This window comes from Agrilus planipennis, unplaced genomic scaffold (genome assembly GCF_000699045.2).
Source record: "Agrilus planipennis isolate EAB-ADULT unplaced genomic scaffold, Apla_2.0 scaffold173, whole genome shotgun sequence".
In the NCBI taxonomy this organism is placed as follows: domain Eukaryota; kingdom Metazoa; phylum Arthropoda; class Insecta; order Coleoptera; family Buprestidae; genus Agrilus; species Agrilus planipennis.
In genome coordinates this window covers 78,064-98,393 of record NW_020438948.1, presented here as the reverse complement: position 1 = coordinate 98,393, position 20,330 = coordinate 78,064, and the positions used below count along the sequence as shown (strand labels likewise).

Here is a 20,330-nt window from a genome sequence, read left to right as displayed (position 1 = left end):
GAATTTTTTGAATAAACGGACTTGCACAGTTGAAAAATTAATTGACGTACAAACAGACGGACACACAAGGAACTCTTGTGATAAATTCTTTTCTTGGTACAATGAGTTTCTTTTTCAGTTTTCGATGCGGAATTACTTTTATTTTTCTCAAAAATTTTACTTTTGTAATATTTGTACGGATTGTTGAAAATATTCAAAGCTGCGGTTTTGTTTGAATAAAGTTTTCAATACCATTAAAGAATACATTAATACTTTCTTAATATAAAAATTAAATAAATAAAACAATTGGTTAATTTCTGATAAATGTATTTTATAAAACATGTCATATAAAATAGTACATATTATCTATGAACACTTACAATTTGTATATTATCAATATAATCAGCCCAGCTGCACGTTAGATATCAACTATTTGTAATATGGTCACAACCTTTCGAAAAAGGTCACGTATGTTCGCCGATATCAACATTGTACACACGCGCGCATACATACAACAGTTATTCAACAATCAAATCCTTTTCTCTACTAAATATTGCATCTTTCTTTAAAAAAACAGTCGCCAACAGGGTACACATTTCAATATAAGGCATTTGGGTCGTAACAATTACGTACTAACGACTTTATGGCATAGGAAGACACATTTCACTAATGAAATATGGGGCCCAAATTTCGTTATCTGAAATTAAAATGACAGCTAGTTGTATAATCAATCACATAGGATAGATGCCATTTTGTTAAAAATTTTATTGCAATTTATTAAACCACGCAACCTAAATATTTGAATACAATTTCATTTTTTCATTTATCACTGAAGTACAGAAAAGTAATCATAAACTTCCTCAATTTCGATTTGTTGCATAACAAAATGGACCAAATACTTTTTCAGTCAACGAAATGGGTCAATTTTCCGCTTCTTTAAAACGCCGCTTAAAAAATAGCTGCCTTCCTTTTTTGGCACATTTTATGTATATGTATATATATATATGAATTAATTAATTACAAGGCACTAAAGATATATGTATAGTAAGACTATAATATTTATCATCTGTTACATGTATAAAATGAGCAACTTTGTGAACATATTTAGCACCCAACAGCATAAATATAAATGTGTAATATGTATACATATCGAAATTATCTTACTAATTACGAATAAGGCCAGTATATATCTTTATGTTTGTACAACTATCGGTAAAACTTCTAATTCTATAAAATTAAAGTCCGCATGTTTTTACAATAACTAAAAGCTAATATTGCTACTATAAAAGACTCTCTTGGCTATTGAAGTTTAATATTAAATAATAACTATTAAAACCGGAAACAGAAAAAATATGCGCGTTCCTCCATAAAAAAAAACAAAAAACATTTACATATGTAAATTTATGATCATCACTAAAATGCGCTACAAATACAAATTGTTATAAATATCTTTGGATCAATTAAAAATGGGAAAGTTAGATTTTTAACTTCATTAAAACATCCGTAAAAATTAGGAGTAAGAAATTGGATAATTTGCAACAGTTTAAATTTTTGTATTTTTTTGGAGGAACACATACTAATAAAGCGGCTATATAACATGATGTTCTTTCCTTCTACCTTACAGCATGAATGGTTTTGAAAGTTTCGTTTTTCTGTACCAGGAATTCATCCTCAGGTTTGACCCACTTATGCAAAGGTTTCCTGGTGCTTCCCTTAGTGTCTTGGTAATAGCACTCAATTGTGCTTAATTTAAAATCAACACTGTAACTTTGCCTTTGTCTCAAAGGCATTGGGTGCAACAAGCCTCCTTCCTCATATGAGCAAAGATGAGGGGGATACATATAGGTCTCTTCGAGAGAGTAGACATGGTACGCTTTCCTATGGACAGGATATTCGGGAAAACAGTACGAATACTCTGAACTTACGATGTGGTTATTATTATTGTTGTTATTGTTGTAGTAAGCGGATTCGCGTTCATGGGGATAGGCGATAGCGTTACAACAAGGTATGAACGATTTGTTCCTAATAATAACCGAATCACGTGGTTTTTTGACATCCTTCGAGTCAACATCGTCCTCGTCATGTAAGTCATCGAGGTAAGGTTTAAATAACTTAACAGGCTTGGGTTTGGGACTGTCGGGCGAAGATGGTTCCTCTTCTTTAATTTTACGTTTCAAGGTTTTCGTGGAAAGGTCCCATACCTTCAAAAAAATATACACCATTAAGTCTATGATCATTCACATAAATGGGTTTATTTCTTAATTGAAAGCTCATATATTTAGATTATTACTGACGTCGTCTGGAGTTAAGGCAGTAAAGTATATTGTCAGTGTACTAAAAGTTTTAAGGTTCCTAGTTTACCCCGTGTGAGGCCGGGAATAAGAATAGCCTCACCGCCTGTACCTGCGTGTCGTAAAAGGCGACTAATGGTGACAAACTAGGAAAAACATTAATTTTCATTTAATTTTTAGGAATGATCTTTATTGGGAAAAAAAGAGAATTTAGCTTAAATAAGTGATTAAAACAAGAATGAACTGTCCTAAAGAGAAACCCAGAGCGGAAACAGGTACACAGTAAGTAGAATTTCCAGCATTACAAGATTTTTCGTAAATTATAAATATCTGGTTTACAGAAATATAAAATATGTAGAATAAATAATAATAAATCGTCTCAATATTGATGATTTGGACAAGTAATATGTATTCTGCTTTCTAAAAATGACAGTAGTAGCTGGTACATTTGTTATACACTTTTAAAAGCGGTCAAATTATACATAATTGTTTTCTTGGGGCTATATTTATATTGGCATAGCAAAGGGGGGCGGGTAGGTGGACCAGGCCACCTTAGTCTATCAATTATTCAAGTACAAATAATGAGACAAATCTACAATAATTTACATTTAGAGCTGCTAATGTTAGAAAGTAGAGTTGAAAATTTGCCCCCCCCCTCCAGGAAAAAAATGTTGCTACGCCTATGTGTCTTTCCTTATACTTAGAATTGGTTTTGAATTTTGTATATTAGGGTATTTCAGTGCTCTGAATGCGAATCTAACCATGAAAATGCTCGCAATACCCCCAAATTATTGAGATGATACCCCAAATGAGAATAGGGCATTATAGTTTATTAGACCGACAACCAATAAAATTATTATTGAATATTATTATGGTCATACCCTTCTAAGGGCATTTTGAGATATGCAGCTTTCGGTATTTTTATATTTTTATTATATTTATTTGGTCCGTAAATATTTATTCTTTTTGTTGTAAGGTGTTTTTAAAAGATAATTTTATCGGTATCGCTATCTAAATGCGATAAACTCATAATTTAAACTAGTTTTCTTGAAATTTCATCCATAAATAATAAACAATAGGTTACAATACATGTGTTATCTCTAATAATGTTTACTATTACACTCATCAACTCATTCTGAGATAAAAATAACATAAATGCTAATGGAGGGGGGGGCGCAAGTTTATACCCTCATCTCATTAATTGAGAAACGCCGCTTTGAAATTTTTGAATAGAACCGTAACTCTTCAAATATTTATTTTAATGTTATGGTTAAAAAATTGGTTTAATTATACCGCATCGTTAAATACATATTTCAATCCTACAAAGGTTGCCTATTTATTATATTGTATTATTTTTATATTTTGTCGTAATATGAACATGCTGAATACTTACTTCGATGGAAGATTGATGTTGCGCGCAGAGTGTAGTGGAATTGACCGTGGCCGCGGACATTATCGGTGAAGTGGCGCTTGCGCATAGCGGGGAAACGGGGGTCGATGGATAGAGAATGCGGCTCTCCGGAAGGGCGAGGGGCGGGGCGTAATACGCAGGTGCCTGCTGCTGGTTCTTGAGCGAGAGGTCCATGGGCGCCGCCGGGTCTGCAACAACGACCGTTGCCGTCGTCGTCGGACTCGCCCGGGAATGCACAGTGTAATCGAGCGGCGACACAACGGCTGACGTTGTCGTCGCGAGCGGCCATGGCGCCGCTGGAACAACTGCCTGCTGTAGCGGTGCCACCACGGCTGGCGAAGTCGCCAGGGCAATCGCTGCCGGTGCTGAAACAAAAATAGAAAAAGCGTCAACAATCGCGTGACAAAATTGTATACGGGGCCTAAAACAGAACTCGACGTCGCAATTAATCATTTCATTAGAATCCTATACTCATTTAAATACTTTGTAATACGATAAAAAGAAAAGAAACCCCTATTTCTAAATTAAACCCACATGTCTAAGGACTCAGGTCATTCGCCATAAACATATTTTGTTTATCCGATTGCATAACTTGAATAAATTTGAACAAGTAAATAATAACTACTTATAAGTAACAAACAGAGGAAACATTAATCTGCGACACGCGATTCTATTCCATCAAATTATTTAGAATAGGTATAGTTTAATTGCACAAAAGTTAGTTATCAGAAATAATAATGCCTACCTAATTACACAAAAAAATCTACAAAAAATTTTATAAAACGTTCAAAAAACTTTCAATGTAATTTATTTAAATAGGTACAGTAAATGTAATGTTGCAAAACAGAAATGCTGGTGACAGTATTTACATGTCATTGGGCGCGTGGGATCTCTGCATCGCCATCGCATCGGATAGATCTAAATTTATAAATTGCGCTTTACACACTAGCGTAGAGTTAGGGAATATTCTGTTACATGAAGTGATCCATGCATGATTCGAAGTGATATAGGAAAATTCGTACAAATACCTTCAGGATACAGGCGAATTGATGTTAGAAATGAGGAGGTATTAGATAGAGGCTAGTTACAGACATATTAGAAGCAGAAACAGGAGCTAAGAGGAGGAAAAGTAGACGGACACGCGAAGATTAGCTCAGGATAGGAAAAAGTGTTAATATTAAGGTAATATAATTCCAATAAATGTAATTTAAGTTTTTGAGGGTGTTATGCTTGTTCGGAAGATGCTGAAAGTTATATTAGTTATAGGGTGGAGCGACATAAAAAAAACCGACAAAGTTATGTGTTAGATTCATACATAATATCAGGCATGAAGGTCTAGTCAGAGACATATTAGAGGCAGAAACGAAAGAGAGGGGTCTAGGGTAGAGGTAGACCTAGATTAGATTACTATTCGCAAATAGTTATGGATATGGGTTGCTCTAGCTTTAGGGAAATGTCAAGATTATCGCAGGATAGGAAAAAATAGAGGTGCGTAACCAACCAGTCTTTAGGACTGACGACCTTATGATTATGATGATATGAATAATAATATAAGAACGAATGTTTTGAAAAACACCAATTTTAATATGATTTATAAAAGAACAACATTTCACATTAATGGGTAGGTAGGTATATTTTGGAAAATAAAATTTCAAATAGGGATAATCGAATCGTATCGACTATCCGTTGTGTCAATGGTAAACAAAAAATACTTACAAGAATAGAACTTACGGCGGCCAATTTTATACATGTACTGTAGACGTTTCGTAACACTGTTGCTTCTTCTCAAAACAAATTAATTATACTCTACAGAAAGGTAGGGAATGATAATACTCAACTAAAAAAATCACTTTGCATTATAAAAATTAGATACCTATTTCCAATTGCCAATAAAAAAAAGATTTATAGAGGTTGTCGCGGACAGCTTTTTAATTAAATTAATGCCCACGACAGTGCATTAATATTAATGAAAAGTTCACATTTGAATTTATTATATAGGGTAACAACTACTGCTTTTTTATTGCGTATATTTACTATATTTAATTTCCTGTTACTTTAGGAACTTTTTCTAAAATGGCGCTTAACAAACTGGTTTAATTTAATCGCGTACTTAAGTGTTTTAATACCTGCTAAATCGAAGCTATCGGCCATCCCATTTATTAACCATTAATTATTAACGGTTATTTTGTATAGAACAACAGGAAACAAATAACACTAATCATATTTACGGAAAGCCTTTAAAATGACTTTTTAAACTAGTATCATTAATGGTTTCTATCATACCTACAGGTTCGTCGAGCCAATGATTCATTTACAATTAAGTGCATCCAAATTAGAGTGTGTAATGTGAAAGACTTATTACACGTACGATATTTAAAAAATTTGAATGTACTCATTGCAATAAATTTTTGTTTCCAACTCAAATATTTTGTAATTTTAATGAAGACGTAAAATAGTAGCTACTAATGCTGAAAGTATTTAGTGATGCTTATTTAAAAGCGAACAAACACTTAAAAAAGCAACAGTCGATAAGCTTTTCGCTAGTAATTTTACTTAAAAGTACCTATGTCCTTGTCGTAATTCGTCACAATTTATCGTATCATCATGAAAGCAGGAATTTTTTCGTGTTCTACTTATTATTCGGCTTATCTGCTTGAGATAATCTACAGCTTTTTAAAAGAGTCATCAGAAACCTACTTGAAGTTGATAGAAGATTCTATCTTTAAGACATTTTTAAATTCCATTTAATTCATTTACCAGAAAACTGAAATTCACGAAAGATATAGGACGTGGAATTCGTCATAAAAGCTTGTTTATTTACGTAAAAGTATAGTTGTATAGTAGGTAGGTACATAGTTGTGGATTTCCTAGAAATTTCATGAGTCATCTGCACATTTCATAGGTGTTCTGTATAACAGCTAAAGCAAATTGCTTTGTGGAATGTGTTTTTTTAACCACGTCCATCTGAAAATATTACCTGTTTCTCTAAAAACTGCCCTAAAGTAAAAACTAACGAAACTCTTTTGAACAAAGCGTTAACACCTTTCGAGATCTTTAAATTGCATTTATTGGACTTGACACTTACTTTATCTAAATGTGAAAATATAACTAACGGCTTCTACAAATAGCACCCTTGGTGATATTATTGCAGGTATAGTAGAATATCTTTGTGTTCGTTTATCACTCAATTCGCCGCCAGCGTATAAGATCAAATCGAGCCTCGAGCTTTGGAAACTTAAGGTGAATTCATCATCATCATAAGGTCATCAGTCCTAAGACTGGTTGGACACGTACCTCCACTCTTTCCTATCCTGAGCTAAACTTCGCATTTCCCTAAAACTAGAACAGCAAACATTGCACCTATCCCTATTGCACTTATTGATGACATCCCCCGAGGTAGTCCCCGCCCGGACATCCGAATGCGGGACTAGTTTACGTCCGGAGTGCTTTACCCCAGAGGACGCCATCGTTTAATTTCAGTAGTTAAGGTGAATTAATATTATAGTTTTCTTGAGTACTATAAATTAGGTAGGTATACGTTATTTATAAAAAAAAGAATATGTTGTACATTTAAACAGTGTGCGGGCGCTTTTAACTTTATTATTATCATCACAACATCCCACGATTTTGAAGTATGCATAATGAGCGATCATTATATAGATCTTATATTACAGGATGATCTCATTGCTATTTCTGCAATATTTTGAGCACTCCCGTCAGAAGTTTCCTATTACGTGTTATATTTATGTACGTTGTATAATATATACTGTTCTATAGACATATAAATATATACTTATGTGTAAGTACATCTATGTGTAACTATCAACAACGATTATTCTCAAGAACACAGATGCAACGATTACTCAACGCCAACAAGTATTTTTATAAACTCTTGCTATCTCTTTTGAATAAGTTAATCGGAAAGAAACAAATAAGTAGCATTCAGGATCACGAAGTTTCACCATATCGAAAAAATGATCATGGCGCCAGGTTATAATCGTGGTTTCCACAATTCTACCAGAAATATAATCTATCCTATGGGTTTAATCACTTCAACAAAATATGTAACTGAATTCGAAACTCAACCTATATAATAATAAAATAGCATTTGCATTAGGTACCTTTGATAATTTAGTGATTTAAACTGGTACCTATACAGGTAAGGCAAAAAATTAGCCGAACAGAAATTATACATTTCATTGTCAGCATTTCTTTTTATATCACAGGAGCGAAGATGCATAAATTTTCGCAACCTTGTCTATTTGAAAATGAAACATGTTTCTCTGTAAACTAAACTTTGAACAAAGAGTTACATTCCCTCAATGAGGTATCGGCCTTTGATGATTGCATGTATGTATTTATATGAATGTGCCACTCGCCACTACTATATAGGTACCTACTTTGAAGGGAACCTTCTTAGGATGCACAGCATACCTAGATAAACGCTTAAAAGTCAGACCAGGAATAACCAAACGTATTTACAAAATCTGTACACAAATGCTCGCATTGTTTTAGGGTAAAACTGTAGACCCAAAATTGAAAGCAGTCCACTGCCAGAGGCAACCTTACGCCGATTAATGGAGTAAAAAATAAATCGAAAGGAGAGGCACAATTAATGTCGAGTCGAGTCCTTCAAGGGCTATACATATGGATGGTTATAACGGTAGCAGCATCGGTCACCTGATACTCACCTTCGTGCAAATAGTGATTGCCGATGGTGGGACTGTGTGGTGCGTAGTTTGGGCTAAGCGCGGGCACCCGAGCGTCCGTGGAGCAGCAGCAATGCCGTTGCTGTCCAAGCGCCCCCTGATCATGCCCGCTTGCCCCGCACCCGTCATCCTTCGTTGCTCGACCGCCGCAACTGTCGTCGCGCTGTCTGCCAGCGTTGCTGCCTCTCAAGGCCAACTCGATCCCGCATTTCCTCGCCTCGGGCGGCATCTGTTGCTGTTGTTGCTGGTCACAGGAGGGCTTGTTACTTTTGATTTTGCCGACGACGCTATTACGTAATACATTTTCACATTGCAACCACTTTTGTATTTGGCGACGGTGGATGCCGTATTTACGCGCCGTCGCCCTTTGATTGCCCTTACAATCAGCGTCGTTTCGATACGAATCGAGCACCTGCAGTTTAAAATGTGGTGCAAATATACGTCTCGATCCAATGCCCGTTTTGCCACCACTCTCGGTCCCTTTATTACTACTGGCCGTAATCTGGGGCCTTTTAAGCGCGGGATTAAGCCCATGAGCCATTTTTTACACACAACCCTTTTTTATCACAGATGACACGCACTCGCGCGAAAAATAAAACACAAAAATGAAATATATCAGGACGCGGTAGGATCTCCGTTCGTTGGGTGCTGTGTGTACTGTATTGTAACGTAGATAGGTACGCGTGCGGCCTAGCTAGCCACCGACCATTTTCGTCACGATTCACAGAAATATCCCCCCACCCCGCGGTCGCCTAGAACGTCTTGACATTAGACGATCTGACTTACGTGTGCCTTTTCGTCCTTTTCTCTGTGCAACGTGTCAATCAGCGTGAATACACTGAACCGTATGTCGATGCGTTACCCGACCTGTTGGGAGGCACCAACATCCGTTTACAACATGAAACGGGTTTGTCTTGTTGTCTACGTTGCCAAATCGTTTCAAGATTATAACTTTCTTCTTATATAAACGACCTGATCTATTTTATAGACAAAAAGGTAAAATTATAACACAAATCAACCGTTTTCATACTAGGAATATAAATAAAGACCTTAAAACAGAATAGGACGCGATCGTACCACACCACAGTTTGACGCGAACTGCGGAATGTAAAAGAATCGGCAACGTCGCGCATGGTCACGCCAGACAGACTGTCGCCAAGCGAGTTTAGCGAGCCAGACAAAGCGACGCTGCTTCGCTTTTCATTCACCACGAACAAAATAACGACAAGTTCAGTTTTTATGGACGTGTTGTAAAATGTAAACGCCTTTATGCCAATTCCTGCCTCTGCTTATACTTGGTGTTACATGATGCAAGAAAAATTTAAATTGGCATACCTGCTTAATCCAAACAAAACAAATTCATCCCTAAAAAAATTGAAAATAGAACTCTGAATTAGGTATCAATCTAGATGTCTACTTGCTAATTATTTTGAAAATTTTCTTGTAAATGATACTAAATATAACATGGGTACCTACATGTTAAGTAAACCCAATACTTACAGTTCACAGTTATACCTTATAAACCTATTATCTATTTGTAGTTACGATTTGAGGTATCTACATATTTTGTGTTCTGTTTTTGATATCAAGTACCTACCTATTAAACTTATAGGGAAAAGTCTTTTTAGTTTTTTTTGATTTCTACTTTTTATTAGGTAGGTTTTTTTTGTCTTAGGCATGTAAAAAAGTAAATACCTATGTAACATCGCCATAAAACTGATAATGATTATTGCAATAAATGTGTAATCAGAAGAAAACCTTCATATGGAGCGTTATGAAAATAAAAGTAAATAAGGTATCTATTAAATAGTCACCTATGTATAAAACTGCCCATAAACTTTGTTAGCATCAGTTCGTGGAATTTGGGAATTGGTGCATATGTAAATACTGACAATATACATATATGTATTTATATACAAGTAAGTATATAAGGACCAATCGCATAAAAAATATCCAGTAACATTCCTGGTATTTATGTACGTATTTTATATCTTTGTATACGGAGTGCGTATATATGTTAAGGCATATATTACGGACATTCTTCGGGTTGCGATAACCGGTTATTTTCCTACTGCGTTTCTAGATTAACAACAAAACTAGAGGAATGTTTGCCACTGTAAAATAAAAACAATCTGCCATATACTTTCTAACTAAAATGCATGTGTGTCTCATATTAATAATTACACTCGATTACGCGCTTACAGATGTAAGTATATAGCGTTCACGTGTCTTTAAAGGTAGATTGTATGTAAAAATGTTGTATTCAACAAATTCCTAACAGTATTCGAGGTCATATTGTGTTTATGCTAATTTTAAAAGATGAAAAAGACCGACATTACTTGTTATCTTTAAGGAGTAAAGGCTTGTAATGTTTTATGTAAACATAAACAATCATTACAACGGCTCATAACTGCATATTTTCGATAAATGTACAATTCAAGTTACTCGCAGTTCATGTTTAGTGTTACTAAAAATTATTGACAACTGTTAATCCAAAACTTCATCTGAAATTCATTATAATTGTTGAATAATTCAGTGAGAAGGCTTTCAATGGTATGTGTTCAGTATGCAGTAGTGATATAAGGGTTGCATGTATTCTTTTAGTATGCTACTACATATATTCGTAAGTCCTCAAGGCAGCTCCAAAGATGTCGCTGTCTGTATCGCAGATTTTTAAAATTTGCTAAAATTTTCCTATTTTTGCTAAAGAGGCTGTTGAATTTGCTCACTATTGTAATGTTTTATTATTTACACATACGAATATTCTATTTGTTTAATTTTTAACGATTATTCTGTGTTTAGATTCCATAAAAAATAATTTACAAAACAAATCACATGTACAAAAAAACTAGCAAGCAATTTTCACAAAATTTATCAATTGTTTCCTTTATAATCATTTCCCCTAACTTAACTTTTTTGAAGGGATGAAGTTTGGTATTTTGCTAGTTTGGGTTCAAGGTCAATGCAAATATTTATAATTTAAAAATATTCCGACTGAAGGGCTCCAGTTCTTCACTGTAGGTACATACATATATTGTAAAAATGTATTTACGTAATACCTGAACTGCTTTCTACTCACAAATGATGTTAAAAAAATTAACAAAAACGTTCCATATATTAACATATTTCCTAAATACAAATTCTATTTATTAGTTTCTTCTAGGAAGAGGGTCTTAAATAATCAGCAACACATGGTAAATTAATATTTTTTTATTGTGACATTGCAGTAAGGGCTGTACTAGGTACGATCTATCATTATCAATAGAATACAAATTTTTCTTTATATAAACCGATATCTTCGTTCGAACATTTTCACTTGATTTTTGTAGACACACAAGATATTTCAAAAAAATTAATAACCAATCTCTGATTTAACATTTATACCACCAAAAAGGANCTCTGATTTAACATTTATACCCACCAAAAAGGAAAAAAATTAAAAAATGAAAATAAAAGCTGTACTGCAAGCCCAGAGAAATTATCCTTGTGTAATGTGTTATTTTTTCCGACACCAAGATAGGAATTGCAGTCACACTTCAATGCAGTTGAAGAAAAGAAGACAATGTTTCATGTACACACATGCCGATTATTGTTATTATTTATCGACTCATTTCCAATAATAAATACAATTTGTAAGTTTGTAATAATAAATATGACAGGAAACAAACACCAAAACATATTTTGCGTTTGGTGTAATTAGTATTTACTTATAATAATTATTGCACGAAATGAGTGGGCTACATAAAACGATAATACATAATATAACAAAAATAACACTCATTTGTCTTCAAGTTTTAAAACTAATGAAAAAGGCAAATATATCTCCCTTTGCAATTTTATGCATACTGCTGTTACATAATTGATAAGGTTTTAGATAACAAATTGGGAGAACAAAACCACTTCGGAATTAATTTTTTTTCAAGTTTAGTTTAAGTGGATCTTCCTGATTGACCTATATGTATGTATGTACACAATGTACACTCATTACAAGCAATCTTATAAATACTACATTTTCTTAAAAAGTTGAACTTTGCTTTATTATTTACATTTGGAAAAATGTGGGATAATAAGATTGCTTGTAATGATTGTGATGCATTATACATACACCAACCACGGAGAGTTATTAAAACTAGATTTAAAAAATACATTTACGCAATACAAAAATGTAAAAAAAAAACAAATGCATTTCTGAATATTTCTTAATATTTAAACATTGCGTTTCTGAGAATTCCAAAAAATAAAATGCTAAAATGACTATACAAAATCTTAGAAATTAAAAGGTTACAGAAAAATAATGTTGACCTACTACGTAACCAAATTAATATAAATAACAATAAGTAACAATGTAATATATAGGACAACTCTATATCTTTCAATAATTGCCCAAAAGCCGAAACGCTTGAATAAAGTTTACAAGATTATTCTCAAAGTGGTTTTGCATTCCTTCCACAATTTGTTATATAAAAACAAACGCCTCACAGTGATTGCAAAAAGATGATATTAATTACAAGGTTTTAGATATTGGATATTTAGCTATTTCATAAGAGAAATTACCTTAAATTAAAATACATACTTTGGTGTTTGACGTGTTTTTAAATCTAAACATAATCTGATTAAAATTAGTAAACCCATACTTTGAAATTCTTAAAGTACAAAAAAGTAAGTTAGTTTGCACCAACACCTTCTTATCACATGGGAGCGTCATATTTAAACAACACAATCCTAGAGATTTTGATGCAAACATTTTTTCTTAAGTATTTGTTATTTATGATTTCAAAATAATATGGAACATATGTTCAAAATTCAATCAAAACTTGCTCAATCTACCACTTAAATTTATTAAAGTCAAAATATTACATAACATTTAATTGCTTCCGAAAAATATTTTAACCCCTTGTTTTCAGTAATGATAGTACAAAAGCAAATTTTACTAGTAGTAAATCAAAAATTGTCTGCAACCTCTACAATTCAAAGAACATTCTCGCAAGTGTGTACTTGAAACATAATGGTCGAGCTTGAAAAGAGCTTAAAAAAAAAAAAGGAAAAATAGGAACTTTGAGACATAAAGAAGAGAAGAATAAAATTTAAAATAAACAAAACATTATATTGGGCCGATTTCGAGCTCGACTTGCTGTTATTCTGCTAACATAATAATTACGGATGATCTGAAGACAACAAACATATACTGTAAATATTTAAAACTACTGTACAACTGAGCTGCATCGTCATCTTCTTAGTCACCTGTAGTTGTCGTCGTGTCTTCCGACATCTTCGTCGTCGCAAATAACTACCTATTTTTTTTCCTCATTTCATTATTACTCGATTAACTTTATTCATCATTATTACTATTAAACACTCGCATTCTCCAAGAGGTACCTACGGTGATGGTTCAAAAACGAACCGCGTTAAGATTGCACCGGGAAAGAGGCAGTGCAATGTGTCCGGGAGGGCAGCCTGACCAGCCGCTGCGTTTTTTTTTTGGAAAGGTTCAATTAAGAGGGCGCGTTATTTAAAGTGAGAGACATTAAGTTTCTATTTGGGGAGAATAATGTTGTTGCACTTGCACTGGTGTTGTTCGTTTTTGTTTACTTTTTAATTTTTCTTAAGAAAATTCGGATACAAATCGGTCTCGCACTTTGGCCACGGAAGAGTTCGTGCACATTTGTGTCTTGCTTTTTTTTTTTTTCGAATACTGATTTTACGCGACACGCAGGAGTGAAAGAATCGGCGTGAACCAAATTTTGGGAGATTTTTTAAATTAATAATTACTTTGGTGGATTTTAATAATATACACACTTTCAAAGAATTTGTATATGCCACCTATTCATTTTTAATGATAAGATTTTTCTAATTTACGCTTTGTCTGTTTTAAAAACGCCTTTTCTTAAATTTGTACTTTAGACTATCTTTTGTGGATATGTTGCGAAATACATTATAGTTTTATTAAAAGTGGTAATAAGAGTAAGAAACATAGTTAAAATTGAAGGAATATTGTTTTTTTTTTAATTTTCCATTAAATTCTGAATTTAATAAACTACTTAAAAACTAAAAAAATCTCCCAACAACCCTCTTGGGTCATTACGCCGTTTAATGAAGAACGCGCATATGGGAAACGGCACATCGCGGGAAACGTGTTGGAGAGATTCTCGACGTATTCACCACCGATAATTAAAAAAACGCCACCACAAACTAACTAACGTACCAACAACCACCATCACTGGCTAACGGCAGGCGATTTCTTATCAGAGTCTTGGTTGGGCGGCGCGTTACCAACGCCCGACGAAGGTCCGCCCGGACCATTTCCACCACCGCCGCCGCCCGTCGGACCTCCCCGGTCGTTGGCAGGTCCACCGGCCGCGGCCGCCGCCGCTGCTGCAGCGGCCGCACCCCAGGAGTTCGTACCAGGCATCGGAGATTCGGCCCCGTGAAACGCGGCCGCGTGGTTTTCGTGATCAAGACTGTTAGCCGCGTCGTATTGCGTATTTTCCAGGCGCGTGATGAGACGCTCATCCTCGTCACCGAACTCGCCACCCATCAGGGACGGTTCACCCACTACCATCACGTCCTGGAAACAAAGAAACATGATATGTTAATAAATTTTGTGTTTTACAAAAAATTGACGGATTTACTATTTACCCACCTGCGAAGCTAAGGAAAAATTTGGCCCCGGCGATCTTTTTTTGTTCGGCGCTGGAGGCGCGTTGTTCGCCGCCCCGCCTGAGTTTGATCCTTTTCGTTTCCGTCTCTTATTGGCCGGTCGCTGGGATTCTGAAATAGGAAACCGAAATTTACATCAATGTACCGCACAGCGAGCCTTTAGTGTACTTTTTTGTGTAATCAAATTACATTATTCTGAAATCTGTTCAAAAGATTTATCCTCTTTAGCTTATGCGATCTTCAAAATATATAAAAAAAAAAGAACGGCAACATCTAATTGCGAGAAAAACAAAAAGTATTACATACAGGATGAAGATAAGACAACAAAGCAAAAAAAGGATAAACCTCGCGATTGTAGTAAAAGTGGTACCTCTCTTACCCGGCGGGGCAACCATCCTCTGCCACTTCTGAAATAACGTTGTCTTTAAACAGTCTCGTGGACTTAGGGCGTACGCTTTGTGCCGCGACATTAGCTCTTGCATTGGCTCTAGTATAACACATAACTGCAACAAAAACAATTTCAATTTTTGCAACATTACATTTTCCGCAATTTTTAGTTGATTTAATTTTTCATATACATAATTAAAATTAAGATTATTTACCCTCAGATAATTTAACGTAGAGTTCGTAATGCCCTGTCGAGTGATGTTTTTCGACAATTGATCTAGAACACTAGGGTCCTGTTGGGAGTGCATCCCCACCACGGACCGGGGGATGAGTTCCCGATGGGTTCGCACCGCAAAATGCCACGACTTTATCCTCATAAGGTCGTCGAAGGTGAACTCGAGTATAAGGCGCCCTTCTGTACACACCTTTGTAAATAAAGGCTTTCCGTGGTGCGTAACCATTGTACATTGATCACAGTCAAGCGTAATACTAGTATTATGGAAGGACTCTTTCGGGTGCTTTAAATTATAGTACAATTCCGTAACACCCCCTTCGAATATACTCCTGAAGTACCTTGGAATTAACGTCCTTCCTATCGCTATTAAAAAAAAATACAACGTAATTACACAACACTCTACTGAAGTGAACCACAGTTTGACGCGAACTGCGGAATGTAAAAGAATCGGCAACGTCGCGCGTGGTCACGCCAGACAGACTGTCGCCAAGCGAGTTTAGCGAGCCAGACAAAGCGACGCTGCTTCGCTTTTCATTCACCACGAACAAAATAACGACAAGTNCTTCTGTACACACCTTTGTAAATAAAGGCTTTCCGTGGTGCGTAACCATTGTACATTGATCACAGTCAAGCGTAATACTAGTATTATGGAAGGACTCTTTCGGGTGCTTTAAATTATAGTACAATTCCGTAACACCCCCTTCGAATATACTCCTGAAGTACCTTGGAATTAACGTCCTTCCTATCGCTATTAAAAAAAAATACAACGTAATTACACAACACTCTACTGAAGTGAACTTCTTGAAACACATAAACATATCGGGATAGGGATTAAGGAATTGGTTTAATGGTATAACTTGTACACTATGAATTTAAATTTTACACCGAAGGTGCCTGTAACGAACGTTGCATTGAAGCGCGCTCACGGCTCAAGCGATCCCCACTACGAACTCGACCACGTGACCGAGTAGAGGGGGGACATCCGTTGCATGATTTCGTTACGTAGCAACTCGCATGAAACAAACTTACCCTACCGTGCGTAAAGAAGTTTCACTTCAAAAAAATATTTTAGTTTACTTTCACTACTCTAGCTCTTATCTTCATAAATTTACAACAAATAACGACTGATGTACTCGAACGTTGAATAATGTATTGATGTTAAAAGCAATACCAAAAAAAGAAATGTAAAAAGTTTTTGGACCAACCTCGTACATAACTTTTTTTTAAATATTCATAATGGGATATTAAAATCTGTTTGTTTATAACAAAATTTATGGGAAATAATGACAAATTGCTATCTCCGATTAAGGTAATTTTTCATTTGACCACACGACACTTTATTCAAACACTTTTTATGGCTTGTGAGTTTGTCAAGCCTGTCAAATAAACTAAGCGGAGCCTTATTACCGCGATATTTAATTTTAATCTTTGTTCGAATAGGTAACGTAAAAGAGCATGCGACACCGCAAAACTTAATTGATTTCAGTAACGAATTTCTCAACATTAAAAATGTATGTAAGTACACAAGGTAATGAACAACCAATACTACTTATTCATTCTACTGAACGAAAAAGCAACACTCACGAGGTGATGTATTTCGTCAAAGTAAATGCATGGCAACGACAACAATTACTCCGTGAGTGTTGTCTTTTCCTTATGGTTCTAAGTTTAACCGACAAACTAGGAAGGTATCCTACTGAATCAATCGGAGCGCCGCATTTCAACTATGGTGGTAAGATATATGATGGGATTAAAACATGCGATCTTTTACATGGGGAAGGGGGGGTTCAAAGTTGACGAATTTTTGATAATGTAAAATGACGGATAGTACCTGATAAGAAAACTTACTGTATCGTTTTGGCCCGTCTTCTAAACAAAAAGCTAACGTTAATGATGCGTCGTCCTCAAAAAATTCCGTTGCAAATGCGTCCCACCATAAATTATCACTTTCCTGCAAAAAACGCGTAATAGAATCATTATTCTTCACAGTTAACACAGAAGTTGAAAGTATTTTTTTCTTTGAATTGACATTTACTTACTTCTGTCCTTTGCTGAAGTCTTTTGTTTAATTCATAAACTCGATAATCAGGTTGACCAAAGTACGGCGTGTGGCGCCTGGGTACTGGTAGAGACCTGGAAAGAAAAGAATGCATTTTATAATGCAAAAACAAAAATCAAAAAGTACCTTCAAAAATACATTTGCAATTTATTGATTTACTTTTTCAAAACGATATCGACAGAAAATTATTGCCTATGCTATTTATGTGAACTACAAATCAAAGTATGTTTCTTTTCTTTAAACTTAATCTGTATAGCCTGATTGGAAATCGTCCCATAATACCTAAAAATACGCATTGCTACAAGCAAAATTAAATTGCAATAAACATTATTATTTAAAACAGCATTTCTTACCCTGCCTTTAATTTTTTATTAATTATTTTATGTCGTTTAAGTGAAAAAATCTGTGACCTCGCAACTTAATAGTTCTTGTTATAAAATAAAATATGCGAACGTTTTAAAATAGAAAATAAATTACCTAAAAATTCAAAAGTATTTTTTAATTGCTTCTGAACTTCATAACTTCCTAGAACTTAAGTTATACCTATGTATAAAAAAGTAAACAAAAACTACTGTTCGAATTCAGAATTTTCCAGAAAGAAAAACGTTAAAACGTTTAACTTTCACATGCAAAATACATTCTAACTACCTTCGCCCATGAACGTTTTTCATCGATCTACGAAACAAAATTGGCCAGTACGAAAAGCCCTTATATTTTAATGGGATAATATACCCCCTATAGCCACCCTGAAGGCCAATTTTAAGTATTAGTGAAAATCATTTTAAAATCTGATGAGTGGTTTCGGAGATTTCCTCCTACATTCAAACTTAAACTCTATTTCTTTATATTAGTATTAGGTCGGAAAATTAACAGAAATGAATATTTATTAAACGGTCGCAAAAAAGTGTGTAAAAATAGATATGTTAAATTCATCAAACAAAAATAATGTATATGTAGTTAAATCCTGCAATTACAATGTTCATCTATCTATAAAAGTTATTTATTAAATCACCTCTGTAGCTTAAAATGAAATCGGGAATGTACAGTAATAATACCCACATTTCTTAAAGTAAAATGCATCGATATAATCATTTAGTTTATTTTACAATCGTTTAATTTGTGATTGGTCTCTTTGACTGTAAAAACGATATTCACAATGGGTTGTAAAAACTAACAATGGACAAAATATAAAAATTAAAATCAGGGTAACGTAACTCCACACTGCTTTCAGAAAGGATGGAAAAAAATACTTTTCAGTTGTCATGGGCTATGCGAAAAACAAAACGATATTTAAATTAAAATACATATTTTTTTTAAATAATAGTTGATTTAATTTTCACTCTTTTTGCTTACATTAATATTTTGAATGCTAATTTCTGAAAATAATTATAGATCAGTATGGTTTATTATTGTCAAAGACGCATTCGTATAGCTAGTTCAAAATCGCATGGGCTTTCACATTTGTAAGAGGGAGGCCATATTGTACATTACGAAAACGTTAACTTGGATGTTAACCATGTAAATACTGTGTACAACTAAGAAACTAGCTCCAGAAAAATTGTAAACACTAACAACTAATGCTTTTAAGTAGTAGAAATGAACGGCAGTAGTTTTGTTACTGTACAACTCAAGGCCAAGGTTCATGATATTCTGAACTACCTCTACCTAATGCTGTAAGAGTTCTTTTTTTTGTACAGATCGGAAGCAAATGTCTGTAATAAACTTACAAACGTTCTTAAATTAACAGTAAAGAGGAAGAAAATTGGGCTGAAAGGGATATTGAAGTTTCGCAAAAGGGGAATAAATTGTCGTCAGTGACGGTGTCACGTGTGTGTCGTTCAACAAGTGATTCAGTTCGCTCGTGCGTGAAAAACATAATAGGGGATGTAGATCGGATCTTATCTTCACTGTAAACTTATGTCGTTAACAAGACTTAGCCGACAGATTGATTGCCTCTTCGAATTTAAGTCGTTATACATAGTATACAGGGCGTAACGCGACAATTGTAACTGACTCAAGATAAATATTATAGACTACCAAAAGTCGTATACTATTACGACGATACGAAATTCTTAGTAGTTATTAAATATCAAAAAAATATATACAATGCCATTAAAATTTTTCACTTCAATATAATCTATACATTATATTGAAATAGTTAATCGAATTATACTCGTAGCTAATAAAATATAAAATAGAAAAGTTATCAGAAAAAGTAATCCTTCATAATGTCAGTAATTTTTTACTAATTAACATATTTTACTGAAAGGATTATTGATTATTATACTGATCTTGAAAAAGTACGTGACAGAACTTTTAACTAGCTCCATTTCACAACAATTATATGAATTGTTTTTAATTATCTATAAGCGAATGAAAATCAAAAATGATTCCCGGTTAGTTTCAAAATTCAAAATTGAAACAAAAATTTTAGATTACAAAATTCTCGAAATTTCCGAACAGAAGATTGTAATGTGGTGTCTATCAAATACATACTTTGTGAACACTTGATTAGTTCACACAATCAATATTTGCTAGATTATACTTATCGTATAGTACAAACATAGTATTTGTATTTTTATCTGATTTTCATTCTGCCACT

At 34.3% G+C, this 20,330-nt stretch overlaps 2 protein-coding genes across 2 annotated transcripts in view; both read right to left on the bottom strand.

Annotated features, from left to right (window-relative positions):
* Nucleotides 1-289: 289 nt before the first annotated feature.
* LOC108742671 lies at nt 290-9,513 on the bottom strand. The gene is made up of 3 exons (XM_018477962.2): nt 8,373-9,513; nt 3,664-4,046; nt 290-2,180 (listed from the first exon to the last, which is right to left on the bottom strand). Exons 1-3 carry the CDS (start codon nt 8,929-8,931, stop codon nt 1,593-1,595), a joined length of 1,530 nt encoding a protein of 509 aa, XP_018333464.1. The 5' UTR covers nt 8,932-9,513; the 3' UTR covers nt 290-1,592.
* Nucleotides 9,514-12,987: 3,474 nt separating this feature from the next.
* The window catches only part of LOC108742655 (LIM domain-binding protein 2), a 61,281-nt gene continuing 53,938 nt past the window's right edge, over nt 12,988-20,330 (bottom strand). The window contains exons 3-9 of the mRNA XM_018477930.2: nt 17,709-17,802; nt 17,518-17,620; nt 16,245-16,417; nt 15,650-15,859; nt 15,427-15,550; nt 15,031-15,158; nt 12,988-14,955 (exon numbers count right to left, since the gene is read on the bottom strand). Coding sequence (XP_018333432.1) covers nt 14,605-14,955; nt 15,031-15,158; nt 15,427-15,550; nt 15,650-15,859; nt 16,245-16,417; nt 17,518-17,620; nt 17,709-17,802 — 1,183 coding nt within the window. The 3' untranslated portion in view covers nt 12,988-14,604. The remainder of the gene's footprint in view (nt 14,956-15,030; nt 15,159-15,426; nt 15,551-15,649; nt 15,860-16,244; nt 16,418-17,517; nt 17,621-17,708; nt 17,803-20,330) is intronic.

Excerpts from the sequence above, each read along its gene's own strand:
- LOC108742671 (XM_018477962.2), bottom strand. The coding sequence starts at position 8,931 with ATGGCTCATGGGCTTAATCCCGCGCTTAAAAGGCCCCAGATTACGGCC. Across the intron at positions 4,047-8,372 it reads CAATCACTATTTGCACGAAG|CACCGGCAGCGATTGCCCTG; the intron begins GTGAGTATCAGG and ends TTTTTGTTTCAG. Across the intron at positions 2,181-3,663 it reads AACATCAATCTTCCATCGAA|GTATGGGACCTTTCCACGAA; the intron begins GTAAGTATTCAG and ends ATTTTTTTGAAG.